General features: G+C 41.2%; 1 protein-coding gene across 1 annotated transcript in view; it reads left to right on the top strand.

The window, feature by feature from the left end:
- LOC124140663 (cell division control protein 42 homolog) overlaps positions 1–15,394 on the top strand; it is a 29,324-nt gene extending 13,930 nt beyond the window's left edge. The window contains exon 3 of the mRNA XM_046508348.2: positions 9,756–15,394. Within this exon, the coding sequence (XP_046364304.1) occupies positions 9,756–10,157 (402 nt within the window). The 3' untranslated portion in view covers positions 10,158–15,394. The remainder of the gene's footprint in view (positions 1–9,755) is intronic.
- The last annotated feature ends 1,900 nt before the right edge of the window (positions 15,395–17,294 follow it).

Here is a 17,294-nt window from a genome sequence, read left to right as displayed (position 1 = left end):
CGTGTCTATAAACTTGGTTATTTTCCCTAGACAGCGTCATACATGTCTATATTTCCCCGGACAGCGCATGCGTGAAGGTGAGAAGTCGCAGGTTTCAGCTGTCCTACAAAATTGTGAATATTGTCGAAAAGATGGCTCACTAATACAACTCTGCATCCAAATCTGCATCTAGATCACTATGGGTATAACGCTCGATGTTTGGCGAGCAAGGATCGGGTGTTTCATCCCTCCCCGTGGACATAGAAACGTCGACAAGGTTGAACGCTACACAGGTGAGACAAGATGGACACCAGGTATGAGCTTCGCATATCGACTTCTGAGTGTGGCTATTGTCTGCAGTCTAACCATGGGTTTGGGAACGTTATGTGTTAAATATCACAGGATATTTGCAAGCTACTTTGTTGACTTAACATATGATCATCATAATATTATTGGTGATTTGAACAAGGTATCACCCAACACCTTTGGTGACGTCACGTCAAACACATACTGCATGATGTTGACCCATACACGAAATGTATGCGATCCAGGTGAGATGCACGAGCTACCCAAGCGTGTTATGACGCTTATACTATTGTCTACAAATCAGGTTGAGACAAACCCCGAGCACATGCTACCCAAGCGTGTCATAGCGCTTATGCTACTGTGTGCAAATGACGTGGAGACAAACCCCGGGCCTGTTACCCTACAAGATCTTAACAACATAAAAGAAGCAATCCTTGCCGAACTGAGAAACGTCAAATCCGACCTAGGTAACGACATTTCTAATCTAAGAACAGAAGTCAAAAGTATCGGAACTAAGTGTGACAATCTAGAAAAATCAGTTTCGGAACTGAAATCAGACATGAAGAAAATTGAAGCTGAGAACCACGTAATGCAATCTGACGTCGATGCGGTTGCTGAGACAGTGGATATCATAAATGACAAACTTTCGCAAATTGATGTTGAACTTGATAAACTCGAGTCGTTTAGCCGAAGAGATAATATCATTATCTATGGTGTTGATGAAGATGAAGGCGAAAAATCTATAGCCTGTAAAGAAAAAGCGATCGCCGTACTTAATGAAAACGCAACATTCAAAACTTGGCAACCGACTGACGTTGCACGCGCCCATCGCCTCGGTGTGAAGAAGCCTGGTAGTGAAAGACCACGACCAATAATTGCAAAACTGGTACTCTCCGACGACAAGGTACGAACATTGAAAGCCAGAGCGACATTTAAATCGAATGGACTTGGAATTGGAAGTGATTTAACCACGCGTCAACGCGAACAATTGCAAGCCCTAAAAGGAACGGGAAATTTCGGCTTCTTCAAGAATGGCAAGCTTGTTACGATGCCTCGTACGTCGGCTGACCAACGTGGATCTACAAATCAAGACTCAGAAAACCGAATGTCGGACAGACTTCGACCAAACAGAAGTAAGTCGCGCCCTGGGAAATAGCACAATGGCCATGGCCCGGATCATCTCCCACAAGGAACCTCCGATGTGCACACCGGTGATACTCGCGCTCACAGTGTTACTGATGTCAACAGAGACGCGTTCTCCTTTGTATGTTGGAATATTGGTGGTCTTCTCAGCAAAATAAATGATGTTGACTTTTTAACTTACATCAGTAAATTTGATATTGTGTGCCTTGTTGAGACATTTGTTGTAAATATTCCAGGAAAACATTGGCTACATGGATATGATACTTTTTACTGTCCTGCAGTTAAGTTATCCAACTATGGACGTTTATCAGGTGGTATTTGTCTGTGTGTACGTCAATCACTGAGTAGTTTCTGTAATGTTATACAAGCAGATAGAGACAACATAATTGGTCTCTCGTTATCTAAAGATTTATTTAGAATTGACAAAAATGTGAATTTGTTATGTACCTATATCCCTCCAATGGGGTCTCCTTATTATAATCATGTAAACACCAATAGTAACATTGTAAAAGTAGAAGAATTCTTAATAGATAATGATGAAATGTTTTCAAATTCATACAATTTAATCTGTGGAGATATGAACGCGAGAACAGGTGAGAGAAATAACCCTGATATTAGCAATAATGATGATAGCTTCAATCACACCTCCCCTTTCCCTGAGGAGGAGGATGACCCTGTTGAGGATCGTACTTCACAGGATACAGTTGTAAATAGATTTGGTCAAATGTTGTTGGATTTATGCTATGTTTTTAAACTTTACATCGTAAATGGACGTGTATATGGTGATACTAATGGGGAATTTACTTATTGTAGCCAACATGGATCTAGTGTGAACGATTATTTTATAAGTTCACCAGATTTTTTTCAGTTTATCAATATGTTCACTGTCGGTGATCGATCTGATTCTGATCACTTTCCATTAGAATTGATGTGTAGATTTCCAAATATGGGTAAGAGGTGCAATAATGATTCATGTATGGATCCACAAGCATCAGAGAAAATTATATGGAATGATCATTACTCCAGTTTGTTTCTTGATAACCTGAGATATAATTTTACTGAAAACAAAGAAATGGTCCTTAAAGAAATTGATAATGCTATTGAAAACGCAATTAGCCACTTTGTCGACATTGTATTAGACTCTGCTAACTGCATGAAAAAGACAATACGACATAATCCACAATTTGCCAATCACAAACCACTAAGTCTAGAATGTAGACAAGCGAAACGAGAAACACGTAGGGCACTTAGGAGATTTAGAACACAAAGAACAGTCGCTAACAGAATTGTGTACTGTAGACAAAGAAATCATTATAAATTTTGTTGCAGAAAATTTAAATCCATTTCACGTAAGAAATCAGTTGAAAGATTGCATAGAAGCATAAATAGTCAATCTAGCTTTTGGAAACAGATAAGATCATTACAAAACAAACCCAGACAGAAGAATCATATAACGAAAGCAGAATGGCTGTGCCATTTTAGAGAGGTTTTTGCAAATGACAATGTTTTTTCTCCTCACTTAGATGATGAAAATGAACTCAGTTCTAATCAGTTTACAGATATTGATGCATTCATACTAAATTCTACGATAACTGAACATGAAATTACATCATCAATAAATAAGTTAAAAAAAGGAAAATCCCGATCAAGTGCTGATAGAAATGCTTAAATGTTCCCAATTAGATATTATGCCATTTCTTCATAAATGTTTCAACAAACTCTTTGATAATCAAATATTTCCAAACAGTTGGTCTTGTTCAGAAATAGTCCCTCTACATAAAAAAGGCGATCCGAGAAACCCTGACAACTACAGGGGGATCTCATTAATGAGTGTTCTGGGGAAAAATTTTACCTCTGTTTTGAATAACAGGCTTACTAACTGGGCAAATATGAGAGATAAGATACCGGAAGTTCAAGCTGGTTTTAGAAAAAATTATTCAACCGTAGATCATATTTTTACATTATATGCTGCAATTCAAAAATGTCTAACACGTCGTAAACACAAGGTTTACGTTGCTTTTATTGATTTTAAAAAGGCATTTGATACAGTTGATCGTTATAAATTATGGTGTTGTTTAAGAAAAGCTGGACTACAAGGGAAGATGTTTAATATAATACAATCAATGTATTCAAATATCAAGTCATGTGTACGTAGTGATTATGGTGTTACTGATTTTATCGATTGCCCATCTGGTTTACGTCAGGGATGTATACTGAGTCCTCTGTTATTTTCGTTTTTCATAAGCGAATTATATTATGAAATCTCAAGTAACGGCAAGCATGGTATACAGATGTATCCTGACATCCTTGAACTTCTTATGCTCCTTTTTGCCGATGATGTTATTTTACTATCTGACACTGTTATTGGTCTACAGAATCAGTTGAATGTATTAGATAAATATACTAAGGAATGGAATTTATCTGTAAATTTAGATAAGACAGAAATTATAGTATTCAGAAAAGGGGGTCCTTTAAATTTTAGGGAAAGATGGTACTTAAATGGACAACAAATTAATGTAGTTAATGGTTATAAGTATCTCGGCATAATGTTTAATTCAACACTAAATATGAACAAATGTGTATCTGACTTATCACTGCGAGGGAAACGAGCTTTACTTAATATAATGTCTGTTTCACATAAACTTGGAGTTATTACTCCAAAAGTATTTTTCAAATTATTTGATACTCAAATACAGCCAATTTTATTGTATGGATCTGAAGTGTGGGGTTACCGAAGATATGAATGTTTAGAAAGAATTCACCTACTGGCATGTAAAAAGTTTCTTCGCGTTGGAATAGCAACACCAAATAATATGATATATGGAGAATGTGGAAGATACCCACTTTACATTAATTCACAAATAAAGTGTTTAAAATATTGGTTTAATATCATCCGTATGCCAGAACATCGGCTTCCGAAAAAAGCTTATAACATGCTCTTTCATTTAGATAGTATCGGTAAGGTTACATGGGTATCGCATATTAGGACACTATTATTCTCACATGGATATGGGTATATATGGCTTAACCAATCTGTTGGTGATCAACATTTATTTCTAAATGATTTTCGTAAAATAGCAATAAATATGTTCTATCAAGGGTGGCAATGCAACTTGGAAAATAGTTCACGTTATGATTTGTACAGAACATTTAAGACTCTATTAGAGCCAGAAAAATATCTATCAGTTTTAACAAATAGTCACCTAAGAAATGGATATATTAAATACAGACTTGGCTTGTCAAAACTTATGATTAACTATGGACGGAATATATCACTTGAAAGAATACAAAGAATTTGTCCATTCTGTAACTCTGCAATAGAAGACGAAATACATTTTACCTTTGAATGTCCTTATTATGCAGAATTACGTACTAAATATATACCAGAATGTTTCTTATCTAAGACAAGTAGAATAGCTTTTGTTTCTATTTTGTCATCGAATGATGCCGATGTAATGTTTAAACTGTCTTTATTTGTAAAACATGGGATGGAACTACGAAATAACATGTTGAGTGGAAATTCATAATTTTAATTACCTCACCCTAGAAAGTCCTCATGATTATCACCGATTGTTAAATGAATGTTATATTTATATAATTTTTGTTGTATCTCCCAATCTGTAAATTCTCACCCACTGTATTTATCTGAACTTGTATATGGGCCGATGGCCTTTGATACAATAAACATCTTTGACTTTGACTATTTCCCCGGACGCGTGTACGGTATTCAGTAACTGTATGACACTACACTTTTATACACGTCTATAACTGCGAACATTGTCATACCAATCTGTATTTCCCTAGACAGTATCCTATGTCTATATTCCCTGGACGTTGTATTACGTGTCTATAAACAATACACTTTCATACGCGTCTATGGCTCCGAACATTGTTAAACAGATCTTTATTTCCCTTGAAACTGTTATTCTTGTCCATTTTTCCATTGACAGTGTCATACATGTCAGCAGATATCTACTCACATCTATTAACACTGTGTACATCTATATGTGTCTATAACACTGTATGTTGTTATACATCTCAAAGACGTACGTAGATGATTCATTTAGCTATGTACACAATTACGTCACAGTTTAAATCTAACAAACGCCGAGTTGAGGACGCAGGCCTCACGTCAAGCCTCAAGGCGATTCAGGTTTTTGTATTTATGTACGCGGTTAATGGTATATATTCTGATTAGTCCGCCATGTCAGAGGGAGGATGTATGTGAGGGAGTGATGGATACCAGACTCCGCATCACGCGGACATCTGGGGGACCTGAAGCAGTCACTCACAAACATCACACAGCAAAAAACTCAGGGGTCGTTCAAGTTTTTGGAAATGTTTGGTTTTGTAGACTGGTTGAAATACTTCTCCAGCATGGCGCTATTCATTAGAGCTTTCATTCCGTGTTCCATGCCTGTGTCTGTGTGGGTTATCCCCCGCCACGAAGTGGAAGGAAGATATAAGAACGGGTGCTGTCTTCCGTAACGTTTCGTTTCCTGAGCAGAACTAAACAACCAAACTTGGCACATAGATAGGTCTAGTGGTGAACTGGTGCCTTTTGATAGTTTATTATTGATTTTCGAAAAAAAATGTTTTTCGAGTTTCCATTGCAACAACTTTGACTGTAGTGCTCGTTCCCGAAGCAGATCTTGTAAACCGTACAATATTTCTTGCCGTGCACACAACCAGACATGTCATATTGGTGGGTATAAGAGTATTTTGTGCTTGTTCATACATATTGACATGCTTCTGATGTGGCACACACGATGCTCGCTGGGTTGTCCAGGTGCATCCACAGACACGTCCTCGCTACAGAGTTGTGTCCCTTGGCGGCGAGGCTCTACAAGCTTTTGGTTCGAATGCCAGATTCACCAAAATTATGATCTGGTTTGACCATGCCCATGTTCATTCAGTAGTTGCCGGCTCATATTTACTGGAATACTGTTCAAAACGACGTTAAACTCACTCTCACAAACGATTCACGGTACACAATACTGCGCGGAAAGACCCAGCGCTAACTAAAGGCTTACCATGCAGGAAACAGATCATTTAACAATTATAGATCTTCTTGGCTACAGACAATCACATGCGCATGATGTGAGCTTGTTACCCGGAAGTTATCGTCAACTTCCTGGGTCAAGGGTCAGGGTGGGCTTTACGTCTATCTGGCGTCATCCAGGATGCGTGTTTTCGTCAACAAGGAAATGGAATTAATCCCAACATATTGTCGAGTCTTTGGTCAACTTTGTACCTTAACTTCAAATAATACAATCAAGTTCATATCATTTATTACTGTTTAAAATAAATCAGATATTTTGCTCTTATATTCTGACAAGCTTTATAAAGCTTCCGAATTCAAATAAAGTTCAGAGTTCATGCATATATGTACGTATATGTATACTCTGTGTGTGTGTGTGTGTGTTTCTGTGCGCGTGCGTGCGTGCGTGCGTGCGTGCGTGCGTGTGTGTGTGTGTGTGTGTGTGTGTGTGTGTGTTTTCGGTATTATAGTGTTAGTTAGCTGAGATACCATGCCGTAGTTTTACATGGATACCCCACTCAGTCACAGTGTATACTGATTCAGCCGACCCGTCCAGGCAGGGTAACACGCGCCATCTCTTAACATCTATTTGGTATGACGGCGCCGGGGATCGAACCACCGACCTTCCGAACCACCGACCACGGAGGCGGTCCCATCAGATATGTTAAAAATTGTTATTTGTACATCCCAAAATATTACTTTCATTATCCCTGTGTGTTAAATTGTACATCTATTTACCCCAACAATGTGTATAGATGCATTATGAATTATACGGTCGATCTCATGGAGTTTCTACAAATACAAGGTGTGTCTGTGTGTCTGTGTGTCTGTCTGTCTGGCCTCCACACAGTTTGACGGTATGTGTCATTAGAGGACGTAGTGTATTTGATTCGTAATTATAACAATAGCTAAGTAGCGATGAAACACCGGACTCATTACCAATACTGTCAGTTTTGGTTTTGTTTCCGCTGTTGACTTAACAGGATAATTGGTCATGTAGCCCTAAATATTTCCTTGACATAATCAGGATTAATATAGGCCAGTGTTGTGTAATAAAGAGGGGAGGGGGTGGGGGAGTTATCATGACCGTGATTCACCACTAGTTTGCCTTTTACGACCAGTGGTATCTGTCTCGGCAGATAATCGAGACTGGTAAATCTCTGGCGTTGATGTTTTATATTTACTCTAACGTTAACATCTGGGGTTGGTTTGGAAGAACGATGGGGCGGTCGGGTGGCCTAGTGGTGAAAGCGTTCGCTCGTCATGCCGGAGACCAGGGTTCGATTCCCGACATGGCTACAATGTGTGAAGCCCATTTCTGGTGTCCCCCGCCGTGGTATTGCTGGAATATTGCTAAAAGCGGCGTAAAGCCATACTCACTCACTCATTGGAGGAGCGATTACTTTACAGTGTTTGATGTCTGAATCTGTTTGTTTACCGGATTAATAATGGTTAATGGTTAATACTTGTACCCTTGGTCAAATTGTAAATATGATGTATAATGATCACAGATTGGGGTATTTTCGAGAAAAACAAAACATGTACTATGAGTGACATAATTATATGCTTGTCCCTGCGTCAGTTCTGGGAGTATGGGCGGCCAAGTGATCTGATTCGCTGTGAGTCACAAGGCAGAGTTGTGTCCCTTGCCAGTACCAAGATCCCCTGGTGGTGTCCCAAATTCAAGCTTGCGTTACTCTTCTGACTGTAAAATACCAACTCTGGACAATACAGACAAACCAAGCATGTCAGGTCACGTAACCTCACTGTCCGATTCCCGATGCAACACCATACTCGGGCAACTGCAGACTGGAAAAGTGTATAGGAATAACACAGTTTCTCACCGCACCTGATCGTCACGATATGGCGGAAATACTCCCGATGTGACGTAAAGCATAAGAATAAACTCACTCACCGCGCCTTAAACAAGGAAGAAAACGCTATGCTGTCTGTGTTAACCTAGATATCAGTGTATAAGGATATACTTAGCCTTGCTCCAAGGCTGTACTGAATGATAATATATTGATTATTTATGTAATCTAGAAATTATGATTTAAACGAATAATTATTGCGTTAGAGATATACCTTTCATACCAATCCCCAGGGGACAGCTGGACATATTATACTATACAGATTATACGTCATGCATTTGTCTTAAAACGGGCGGGGTAGTCGAGTGGTTAAAGCGTTCGCTCGTCACGCTGAAGACCCGAGTTCGTTTCCCCACATGGGTACAATGTGTGAAGCCGTGAAATTGCTTGAATATTACTTAAGGGCGTCGCAAGACTATACTCACTCACTGTTTACTATGTCATTCTGCAATACTGTTAAATGCATGAGAATATTAAAACTCCGACAATCGTGTTTATTTTGGTGTACCGTTTCGGTTTGCCACTTCTATTACATCTTAGCCATAAGTACCGCAGTTAGGCTGTCGTTACTCGTAACGCTGGGTTATTTCAATAGGCAGACAAGCTCCTGTTTGGAAATTGTGTCTGTTTGTTGTTTAACGCCGAACTCCAGCTATATGACGACGGTCTGTAAATAATCGAGTCTGGACCAGACAACCCAGTTATTGACATCATGAGCGTCGATCAACGCAATTGGAAATCAGTTGCAGAGGCTGTCTATCATGTGTCTGTTCTGCTTGACACTTGATGGCTATGCACAAAACCCAAGCAAGTTTAGTTTTCATGGAGTGGTTGTCGGGGAACCTCTACTGAATCGTTGATAGCGCTGTTCTTATTAACCCATGCCATACAAAACCGATTAAGTATGGTTTAATATGGATATGCATGTGTTTCAAGTATAAAATATCAACCAGTTCGCATGGTGTCCTAACCATATTCCGATCAGAGATTGGTTGAAAAAAGAGGCGATGGGGTAGCCTAGTGGTTAAGGTGTTCGCTCGTCATTCCGAAGGCCCGGGCCCGATTCCCGACATGGGTACAACGTGTGAAACCCATTACTTGTGTCCCTCGTCGGAATATTGCTTAAAGCGGCGTAAAACAATATTCACTCACTCACTGGTTGAGAAAAAAACAACTGACACGTTGGTCACATGTTGTAGGATGGTGTGACATGTGTTTTGTCCGTGTTGTGTTGTAGGATGGTCTGATATATGTTTTGCCTGTGTTGTAGGATGGTAAGACGTGTTTTGTCTATGTTGTATTGTAGGAATGTCTGATATATGTTTTGTCTATGTTGTGTTGTAGGATGGTCAAACATGTGTTTTGTCTGTGTTGTGTTGTAAGATGGTCTGACATGTGTTTTGTCTGTGTTGCAGGAGGAGTACACAAGCCTCAGGATGTTGTCCTACACAGAAACCAGTGTCTTTCTGGTTGCCTTCTCGGTCGTCAAGCCCGATTCCCTGAAGAACTTGGAATACAAATGGATTCCCGAGATCCGCCATAACAGCCCCAAGACGCCATTTCTACTCGTGGGAACCCAGGTAGACTTGAGGGAGGATGAACCCACGAGGCAGAAGCTCCAGAAGAGGAAACAGAAGCCGGTGACAGTTGAGGAGGCGGAGAGAGTGTGTGACAAACTCGGGGGCAACTCCTATGTGGAATGCTCAGCTCTGACTAAGAAAGGTTTGAAGGACGTGTTTGATGAAGCTATCATTGCCGTCCTTGAACCTAAAGTGCAACCCAAGAGACTCGTGAAACGGAAGTGCATCATATTGTGATCACGTGACACTAGGCCAGGTTTGGGACCATCTCAGTGCAAAATATATATTTGATAAAACTATAGAAGGAACCCCGTCCTTGCCTTACAGTCGATGACTGAATTGTTGCGGAGGCGGACGGCTGATCAGAACCAGTCCATAGAGTGAGGATATATGCCAGTAACCCTGTGATAGTAGAGAGATCAGTTCATGTTGGGGATATACCCGAGGCTGTGTGTGCTCGCAGGTGCGTGCAGGTGCGCGGGTTGTCTGTGTTGAGGAAGGGAGCCTGTTGATGGAAGCAGTGCCACCAGGTTAAACCATGACGCCTGGCACAATGGAGGCAGCAGGGTAGTTGAGTGCAGGGCCATTGGACCTGGTTGTTTCTGAATGGAAAAAGGGCATCACGAGGACAACAGGAAATGGAGTATCAAATGTGAACAGAAAGATATTCGGAAATATCAAAGACAGCTACACGGCGAGTGTGAAGTCTAGCGGAGTACCTCACATACGTGTGGTCATACTGATTCATACGACGTGTCATACTGATTCATACGACGTGTCATACTGATTCATACGACGTGTCATACGGATTCATACAACGTGTCATACTGATTCATACGACGAGTCATGTCAAGAACTGGGTGATTATGGAATAATATTGTTGTAAAATAATGGAATAATATTACGTCAGAATTAAGAAAAAGAGCTTCATAACATCGTTTCACAAACACAAACTGATGGGACAACAGATATGAAAGCTTTTCCCGTTGCTTGGCAACAGTGTAATGAACTGATGAACGAGAATGTAAATAATCAACAGTCTCTTCAAAATGTCAAATCTCTACTACCAGTGGTGACCGCGGAATCGCCCAGCCAGGTTATCGGACCCAAATATTACAGCGTGGAACGGACATATTACAAAGTTATTATAATAAAGTTGCCATCAACGCTCATCAGTATTCTTCACCCGTGTCAGAGACGGGCTCGCTTCCATGAAGCGATCGTAACTTCCGACATCGTAACGTTGGAGTACCAACGTCATGGACGTACTCTATCGCTCTGTGGAAAGTACCCGGATGGTTGGTTTTATGTACATATTGGCACACATTGAAAACGCATAATCCACTTTTAACCCCGACAAGAACCGATTTTTGCAGTAAATATTTACTCGCATGACAGAGAATGATGACTGTGACAAAATGACCCCGCTTTGTTTGATTATCTCACGCCTAAATACACAGAACAACTTCATTTGACTTTTGTGGTCATTTTGTGAAATATTAAAAAAAATCGAATATGCGTTTTCAATGTGATTCAGTGTGGGTTTAATGTCATTAGATCAAAGTTTGATTTTTAATGTAACTTGCTACCAACTTTTAAAGCGTGAAACACCCGAGTTTGCGTTTGCGTTTGCGTTTGCGTTTGCGTATTTGCGTGTACGTTATCCGTATCCGAAAAAAACGATTTGGTATAAATAATGCAGGGCAAAACAGGTTTATCCCGTTCGCTGGTGTGTGTGCGTGTCTACGACTGCGTACACGATTGAATTCGCCCCTGGAGCCAATTTTGACGCATACGCGTACGTACACGCGATCGGAAATCCTTAGGAGGAGTCAGCTGTGCACGTGAATGTGACGTATTCGTTACCTAAGCATAGGCATAGCTCGTATGTAATATGTTTTGAAACAACGTATACGCAATACGCACACGCAGAACGCACACGGACATACGCATATGAGTACGCAAACAAGTGTCTTACGCCTAACTTGCATTGTTGATGTTTTTCTTCACCATGTATTACCACCCCTCCACTGAGAGCTGATGCCTAAGTATTGTTTTGCATGTTTTCTACCTTTTTTTAAAATTTCTTACTCCAATGAATTTTATGTAATCGATAATGTATATGATATTGTGTATGATAGCATTTCTTCCTTGGAAACACATTTTTGCCTATATTCCTGTTGGAGAGAATATACCTGTGTTACCTATAACATTATAATGGACTCGTTCATGTTTGTAGAGTTGCGTCCCTTGTGGATTCGAATCGATTGTTTCTAGGTTTGTCGGCACCAAACTTCGAACTTTCCTCCCACATTAAGCTGACACGCCGTGATATAACTGGAATACTGTTCAAAACGGCGTTAAACCCAACTCACTCACTCGTTTGCAGGCAACTGCTGAACGATATACTTTGTGTTTTAATGTTTTGACATTAGAAATATGGGTTATCAATGGCGTGGAGCCTGGCACTCTGCTGACAGAATTATTTATGGACCACATCCTTGACAGTGCCAAAGATTAATACACAGCGACAATATGGTAAAAGCAGAACTCTCGAAAATTTTGATCAGATCTTATTCTACCTTAAACGTTTTGAAGGCATGCAACTTCTTTAATACTCAAAAGAAGTAAAGGGTCACCCGATTCTTTCATATTACCATACCGTGACAGATTAACTATAACATGAAAGAATCGGGTGGCCCTTTACTTCTTTTGAGCAGTATGCATGAGACAACCTTTGCACTACTAGAACACCGTGCTTATTTATAAAACGATGGCAAAATATTTACAATTTCCATTGATTGAGATCCGCAAACCATCCGCTGTCACTTTGGCCTTGTATAAGCCAAACCGGTTTATCAGATCAGTGTTACCCAGGTTTTCCGAGGGCGGTGTTGACGGTAATTACACGATCGTAGGTTCGAACTCCCATGTTCACCTTGAAAATGATTCTGGGTTTATTGGCACCATATCCGTGTCACCAAAGTGGTACATTAAAAGTCGAGGACAATGCTCAGTACTTAGAGCAACGTGACCGTGTGGAGATAATTCCCGCTAGGCTTATGGTGCTATGAGACTATCAACTCGTGCTATGAAACCGAAGGCATTTTTCTTTGCGGGATTTGTGTTTCTCAAGAAATTAGTTTGTTTCCTGTACACTGGGACGTTTAAGCTGAGGCATGAAACTGAAACGTCAGTGTGCCCGAGATGGTTGCGTCTGCGAGATAATGATAGCGATCTACATGGGGATTTAGGAGGAAACATTTCGAGGTCCAACCTTATCCCAGATGCACGTGTGCTGCCTTGTTTCTCAACACATCAGGGGGGCACGGGTGGCCCAGTCGTCTAAGGCGCCGCGATTCGCTGTGCAGAGTTGCGTCCCTTGGGCACGCCAGAAACCTATGATTGTGGGTTCGAATCCTGGTTCGCCCCGATTATGTTTCTAGATTTGTCAGCACCATACCCGTGCTCGTTGGTTTCACCGAAGTGGTAAACGTCCGAGACCTGCATCACTTCGGGCTTTCCTCCCACATTAAGCTGACACGCCGTGATATAACTGGAATACTGTTAAAAGCGGCGTTAAACCCAACTCACTCACACTCACTCACTCAACACATCACTTTTCGAAAAGTTTATTGTACTAATATGTACAAGTGACTTAATAGATCCAGTATGTATATAGTGTACATTATGCTCAGACTACGCAAGATGTTTAACTAGAGAAACAATCTTCTGTCCATTCTATTGTTATAATGCCATTGTCTCTGTGATATTTCAGATCATATTAATCAACTTAATGGATGTTCATTTTGTTAGAAAATGTCGCTTGGCAATACATTATACAAGTCTGTGTCTGTTACAGTTGTAGATGTCGCTGTTGTCTTTCATTGTGTATATGTTCTAGTCTGGCCTCGTGAATACATTGTATAGAGTGCACTCGCCCACTGCCATCTGCCTATAAGCGACATGGCGGAAAACGTCGCCAGCAGTTGCGCTGTACAATGGTACAGAAGAGTCATCACCGGAAATGTCGCCTCTATCGTAATACGGGCATCGTTTTTATCTCCGAGTCGTGGCTATTCGCGTTGTTATTCATATAGCCCAATCCTCCTATATCGAGGTGATGTTTTGAGTCCCATAGAGGGCGCTATAGAGGGCCCATGGGAGTACTGGCGATGTTAGTGAATATATTTTTCTTCAGCGGGCAAAAGTAACTGATAGTTATATAGTTCATAATAACTGAAGATAACTAATAGTTATGATTTCATTTATTTCGATTTGTCAATCCGCTTACTAACAACACAAGAAACCTGTTTAGGGTTTAGAATAAGAAACAAGAAATTCTCGAAACCCAATTTAACACCAGTGCATGTGTTTGAAAGTTGCGTGGTTTTATAATAAATACCGCGTTTTGGTGAATATGGACACATGCAGTTACTTCTTTCCGCTAGTATAGTACATTGTGATCCTGTGTAGGTGGTTGTACGTTCCCACGGGTGCAGGGTGAGATCTAGCCTTGCTCCAAGGCTGTACTGAAAGAAGGGTCCATGGATGTGTAGTAATTCTATCCACCTAATAGGCAAGTCTAGATTTTTGGACAGTACAGGACTCTAGTCTCTTATAGGGACAACTTGTTCTTATTATTTACTGTTAAGAAATTATGATTTAAACTGATAATTATTGCCTTAGGGACTTGTGCAAGTCTAGGTTAGATCTAAACGCTGTGGTACTCCAGATCAGTACTCAAGTACCCGGGGCTCGCGCCATGCTGCCGGTCATGCAGTGTACGGATAATATTCTGATGATTTTCTCACACTTCGATTGTCTCTGTCGAAATCCGTGCAACATACGGAAACTTCTTTAGAAGAAATACTGTCAAACAGAAGTTACCAACTGTCCCAAAACGATTGATGATATATTCCAAACATCGATACGCTTTATGAAGAACTCAAAGCCGATTTTTCTGTAGTTTTATTTTAGCGTTATACCCAAGGTGATATTTGAAGCAATAAGTTAGTATTTAGATCAATCCCCCAGAAACGTTGATGTACTAATTGTATATTACCCGGTGCCCCAAACATCATCTCGATTGCAATGAGTATTTGTTTTTCATAGTGAATACTAGTTCGTACTTGCAGCACCATGAATACTCCAGGTATTCAGGTATATGACGTCACCAGACGTGACGCTGCAGGTGGTGTGGGGGACGCCAGCATGTCAGCACATCCACCCAGCAACAGTACAGGGAGCAGATGTCTGGGGGCACATTATCATGGCCGGTGATTCGTGTTTCTGTTACGTGCTTCTTATCCTTCAGAAGGACATTGATAATGTAACGGCTGAAGACACGCTCACGTACACCTGCTTAGATCGTTCTCTCTCCGACATGTTGATCTGTGAACATACATCTACTGTATCACGTCGTTGTCATAATCAACTATTTTATACAGACAATAAAACACACTCAAATAAGACACTTTCCGTTCATTTGTTTTGACGTCTTACTCCTTATGTTACACTGATCCCATTCACACCGTGGGGAGTCACGGGCAGAATAGGTCCTCGGTACCCCATGCTTGTCTCCCTTGGGGATTCACGGCCAGAATAGGTCCTCGGTACCCCATGCTTGTCTCCACGTAGGGAGTCACGGGCAGAATAGGTCCCCGGTACCCCATGTTTGACTCCACGTAGGGAGTCACGGGCAGAATAGGTCCCCGGTACCCCATGTTTGACTCCACGTAGGGAGTCACGGGCAGAATAGGTCCCCGGTACCCCATGTTTGACTCCACGTAGGGAGTCACGGGCAGAATAGGTCCCCGGTACCCCATGTTTGTCTCCACGTAGGGAGTCACGGGCAGAATAGGTCCCCGGTACCCCATGTTTGACTCCACGTAGGGAGTCACGGGCAGAATAGGTCCCCGGTACCCCATGTTTGACTCCACGTAGGGAGTCACGGGCAGAATAGGTCCCCGGTACCCCATGTTTGTCTCCACGTAGGGAGTCACGGGCAGAATAGGTCCCCGGTACCCCATGTTTGACTCCACGTAGGGAGTCACGGGCAGAATAGGTCCCCGGTACCCCATGTTTGACTCCACGTAGGGAGTCACGGGCAGAATAGGTCCCCGGTACCCCATGTTTGACTCCACGTAGGGAGTCACGGGCAGAATAGGTCCCCGGTACCCAATGTTTGTCTCCACGTAGGGAGTCACGGGCAGAATAGGTCCCCGGTACCCCACTTTGTTGCCTGACTCAAGAAAACATCATTTACATGTCTTGACTAAAAACGACAGGGAGAAAGTAGTCCCTATTTGTAGCAACCAAACTCAAACTAAAATCACAGTTCATTGGTCGATTCCGGTTATATACTATAAGAATGTGTATAAGATACTGCTTGTGTACCTCGAACGCTGTGAAATGTAGACGCCAAAGGCTGAAGATGCTGGACTATTGCCCGACATAAGGGAAAAGGGACTATTGGAAAGTTGAAGTCATCTCTCTTGCCTTGCAATTTTGCTGTTATTTTTTGTCACTCTGAATCGTTTATGCATCAAAATACGGAACAGATGAGACTGTTTCATAGGCATCATTTTATTTCTAGTTCAGGTGGGTAAATCAGTGAAAGGTAGCTGCCTATTTGACTGTTATTGAACGATATCAGATCATCGATGTACCTGAAGCGTTAAACGTCGTGGCCACATCTCCGTGTTGAGTATTGCCAAACATTGCTACTCGTAGGAATTTTGCATTTGGTCTTACAATAACGGTTGTGTGTTTCAAAATAGTGAGACATGTGAGAACAACTTCATTTATTGGTAAAGGAAAAGGCTGAGACGTATACCAGAAGACCTCTTTGACTACCAGGTGTATCATATCTCCATTCTATATTGATAAACAATCAGGACCCAGTCGCTGCTATTGCTTTGTTTTTAGCGGTATTCGGAAGTCACGCCACAAGAATTAGTCCAATCAGAGTACACGCATGCGCGAGAGAAATCCTGTGCTGCGTCAGTGTTAAAGCTAAAAACGAAACTGTTTCTCGGGCATCGACGCATCACTCTAAATCCTGCCTTTCAGTCATTTTATTGCCAATAAAAAATATTTTTTTACGTTTCCTACTTCAACCGAAGCAGACACCGCTGCGAATTCTTCACAAAGGAAGTTGTGTTTGTTGGTATTCTTGTTGGGAAAACGTTAAGTATTCACCCTCATACCTTTTTCGTCAATCACATTGATTCAGTTAAGTCATACCGCCCTCTTCACTGTTAAAAAGTGTGCTCGAGAAACTTCCGAAACGAAATTTGTGTTGGGAATGGGTCTAGGGTATTATCAGAATAGACAGAGATAGAATACTCTGGATAATCGAGGATGTCTGGC

The sequence above is a fragment of the Haliotis rufescens genome, unplaced genomic scaffold, assembly GCF_023055435.1.
Source record: "Haliotis rufescens isolate VD_foot unplaced genomic scaffold, xgHalRufe1.0.p SCAF_51, whole genome shotgun sequence".
NCBI lineage: Eukaryota > Metazoa > Mollusca > Gastropoda > Lepetellida > Haliotidae > Haliotis > Haliotis rufescens.
Note: the sequence above shows the minus strand (reverse complement) of the source record. Positions and strands in the feature narration are given on the sequence as shown.